This window comes from Physella acuta, unplaced genomic scaffold (genome assembly GCF_028476545.2).
Source record: "Physella acuta isolate Inbredline_101_S28 unplaced genomic scaffold, ASM2847654v3 ptg000335l, whole genome shotgun sequence".
NCBI lineage: Eukaryota > Metazoa > Mollusca > Gastropoda > Physidae > Physella > Physella acuta.
In genome coordinates, this window is record NW_026731854.1 from 547391 (window position 1) to 551849 (window position 4459).

The 4459-nt window shown below is 35.4% G+C and overlaps 1 protein-coding gene across 1 annotated transcript; it reads left to right on the forward strand.

Moving 5' to 3' along the window:
• The first annotated feature begins 2771 nt into the window (after positions 1–2771).
• LOC131940885 (B1 bradykinin receptor-like) lies at positions 2772–3818 on the forward strand. The gene has a single exon (XM_059299788.1). It carries the CDS (start codon positions 2772–2774, stop codon positions 3816–3818), a length of 1047 nt encoding a protein of 348 aa, XP_059155771.1.
• The last annotated feature ends 641 nt before the right edge of the window (positions 3819–4459 follow it).

Below are 4459 nucleotides of genomic sequence, written 5' to 3' on the forward strand. Positions count from 1 at the left end.
TATGTTAAAACTCTACCTTTGATTCCCGAATATTTACTAATTGTTCAATATCCCAAAACCTGCAAATCTAAGTCGTTGGAAATCATATACTTTTGGTTTTTGCGTTGAATTGTCAATTACAGTTCTCTAACCGGTAACTGAACTTGATAATTTATTTTTATTTTCAAATTGCAATTTTGTTGTATTTAGGGAGAAGTGACTATAACAATAAACGAGCTAATGTTACAGAATTATAGTTCAAATAGAAAACTGCAATAAAAATATAAAAATGATAGTTACAAGTTGTACATAATCGTTGTTCATGCTTCTTACCATCACACTTAAAAAAAAAATGTATACACTATTTATTACATATTCTAGAAACTGAGGATTTTAATTCATTTGATCACAACTTCTCTTTTAAAATAAACAAGAATGTATATAAGAAAATGTATATCCATTTCCATTGGAGCATCCAGTTTTTGTTGCTAAACGTTTTGATGATTGGTTTCTGATAAGTGAATATCTTCCATTATAAGCAGTTCTTAGAGTATTAGACGCTGTTCTTTCAAATACAACAGCCTTTTAGAGTATTTATTGGTTTTGTGTAACTAAAGCGGCAAAGATAGAGACCTTCATGAACAGTTGCCTTAGACAGATATTGAAATCTAGAAAGCAGGACAAAGTGCCGAACATAGAATTATAGAGAAAAGCAAGGCAGGAGCCTTTGACAGTGCAAATAAGAAGGAGGAAGTGGCGCTGGGTGGGTTACACATTGCGAAAGGCTCACCCAAATGTTACACGCCAAGCGCTTGAGTGGAACCCCCAGGGAAAGCGGAAGAGAGGGCGCCCAAGACAGACCTGGAGACGTAGCCTTCTTGAAGAGCTGAAGCCAACAGGGATGTTTTGGGAGATGACAAAATTAATAGCCGGGGATAGGAAGAAATGGAAGGAAATGGTGGAGGCCCTATGTTCCATAAGGAGCAAAGAGGACTAAGTCAAGTAAGTCAAGTAACTAAAACGCGTTTTGCATATTTAATCTGAAATTTGTAAAGTATTTTGCATAGAAAATAAAAAAGTACACCTAATACAACGATTAGTTTAGTGGGCCTAAAGCCCTATAAAAATCATATATCAAAACTGGACTAACTTTTTAAGGAACTATAAACATATTGCGATATTAAAATGTAAAATTATTTAATTGATTACACTAGTACGCTGCTTGTCTTAAGATAATTAATGTTATTCTCGGCTTCACGAATCTTTGATTTTCTATGCCATCCTACGTGTCGGCTTAAAAATTCAATCCTAACAATTATCCGATATAATTATAAATATAATAAAATCTCAGGTAAATATGTGTATTTTTAAATAAATGCGACACAATTCTCTAGAATACTAACAAGGCATAATTAGGGAACGTAATTAGTTTAGTAATTACGCAAACCAACGCAGGATTCGTTAGGTCCAATGTTTTCCCTGTTTCGTTAATTAAAATGGAACACCATGCATAATTAGGATCATCGACGTTCACCAATTACCACCTGATGCGTGTACCTACTAATTAATTATAAAGAGATAATTGCGTTAATTAAGCTTATTCTTTTTCCAATGAATCAATTTCTAAATTTAATTATATCTATTACTCATTTCGAACTGGGAGGAAATAAAAGCATGAATGTTAAAAACGTTCAGCTAAGTGCCATCGGGTGAAGTTGACTAATGCGAGTTGTAGGGCAATAAATGTAACTTTAGTCGTGGTTTTATCGTTAGTCAAGTCTCATCCCGCCTGTTTACAATGACGTATGTGGTAACAATAGGTTGTTCCTGTTAGAAGTTATTTTAGGCAAAATATTCAAACAATGAAAGCCGCAAGGCCGTATTACAAAACTAAAGGTATACACAAAGGTATAAAAAAAACAACAGAAAATAGCCGTCGCATTTATTTGTATATCAACAAATGTATGTACCTAAGAAGACAATATTGCTTGACAATTTTACTTTATAAAGAAACAAAACTGAATGTACTTCACAAAAAATATATAACCCGATTTTGAATATTCATTTAATGTCTATGTTTAACTAAACTGTTTATTAAATGTACTAAAACGAAAGTGAATGTTCCAACCACAAGTTGCGAGATAAGTTATATTTCAGCAATCATTACAAATAATTAAAATATTTTTTTTATTTCTGGATAGTTTTTATCTCGTTACAAGTTTACTGCGAATGCGTGTCCAAGTTTCCACAAATCTATCGATTAATATTAGTGATTGATCCAGAGCTGCTCACTGAGATCATCTCAATACTTAAATTCGATACATTCCTCTGAACAATCCTGTATTGTGAGCCTTCATAGAACATACAGTGCATCACTGACAAAAATTTGTAGACTAATTCTTATAATTGTGTCTACTTCTAAAAGGTCACATCATTAACTTTAAGGATTTAAGCATTGTTAGTTAGTCAATCCGTATCGGAAGGTTTTTTTAACTATTCAGACAGCTAATTGAAATTCAGTGCTTCTCAAAACACAATTCATGTTTTCTAAGTCTATTGGTTGTTTTATTTGATAAATCTAAAGTTATCATACACAGATAACAGGACTTTGTCATTATCTAACGATGGTTTATTCATCATTCTCATTGTTTAACTAAAATTTGATACACTTTCCAATAGAACCTGCAAAATAATAAATAAATCTTTAAAATAGTTCTCGGTGTTGCGTAGTATTATACAACCGACTTTATTATTGTTATTCTTTTGTTTTTGAACTAAGAAGCTTAAACAAAATGATAAGCATCTATTTCAACAAAACTGGCTATCATTCAAACGAAGACACAGGGAACCAGTTATTGAGTGAAGATATTCGCGCTGTTATCGAAATCGTCAACTACGTTTTCATCTGCACCATTTTCTCGCTCTTCGGCATCGTCTCCAACAACATCAACATCGTCGTCTTCTACAAGCAGGGCCTCAACAGCAGCATCAACATCAGCTTCCTAGCTCTGGCTGTCTCCGACCTCTGCAGTCTTGTCACGCTACTCTGGTTCAACATCCGCGCCAACCCGTACATCGTCAACTCAGATCTCCCCATCGTGGCGTCTGAGTTCGTACACCTGACAGGTGGGTTCCCTCACGCCTGTTTTGCCCGTATCACCTGTCTGATCACCACCTACGTCACCGCTGAACGCTGTTTGTGTATCACCTTACCATTGACCGTCAAGCGACTCATCACTCCCAGACGAACGACCGTCATCATCTTCTTCATCTACGCTCTCCCCTTGACCTCACTAGCTCCAGAGTACCTCTCTATGTACATAGACTGGAAGTTCTACCCGGATAAAAACATATCCCTGCTTGGTCTCGTCCCCACCACAAACTACGACAAACTCTCCGGACTAACCTTCCTTCTCTACGCCGCGTACATACTCGTATCGTTCTCCGCTTTAATTATTTTCACGATTACTTTAATCATTACTTTAAGAAGAAAAACAAAATGGAGAAAAGTATCGATACACGAAATTAAACAGTCCGATACTCTATCAACCCGAGACCAAAAAACCGTCACCATGGTGATCGTTATAGCCATCGTCCTTCTCGTCTGCTACACGCCCTCTGTCGTCATCAACATAGCCGTCTACACCGCCCCAGGTTTTAACGTCGTGGGCAAGTACTCCAACATTTTCTTCGTTACCTGGTCCTTTGGGTTCGCCATGGACGCCTTCAACTCCAGTGTGAGCATGGTGCTCTACTACAAGATGAGTTCTAAATATAGAACAACTTTACATGAGCTGTTTGCCGGGTGCAAGCCAAACAACGGAAAGCAAGTAGCTTGAATACTTTACACTTATATATAAAAAGCACATTTTATATTTTGCTTTAATATTTCACATACATTACAAATATAACATTTTATAGGCTGGCTATCATTTTGTTTCAAAATCGCATTTGCGTAATGTAAGATATCAAAATTTCCCTTTAACCTTGTCATGTCTACTAGGAATGTGCCGTTATATTGCATTGTTTTTAATTATTGTTTTAGTTATTTTGTTTCTACTGTGTACAAAAAAAGAATTCATTCTGAAACCAAATTTCGCTAAAAATATAGAAATTGGCCCAAATAAATAGTGTTATAATGTTGAAAGTATTTTAAAGTTAATACAATTTCAAAAAAAGTGTGTATCTTATAATTTGTAAGAAAATGTGTTTTCACTACCGGTCTCCGCTTAAGTGGTAAATATTTTTATCAAACACACCCATATGACACACACTTCTTCACACACATACACGTACTCATAGCGCTAGCTGTAGAACAAGCATGCAGTTGATTTATTATGATTCATTTTTATGGAATTTATCTTAACGAGCTGACCCTCGACGTAGCATTCACCGCCATCTAGTTGTTTTATTTTCTGCTTTTCAGTAATTCATAATTTGTGAATTTGACAGTACCAATGCTGCCACTGAAAATATTTGC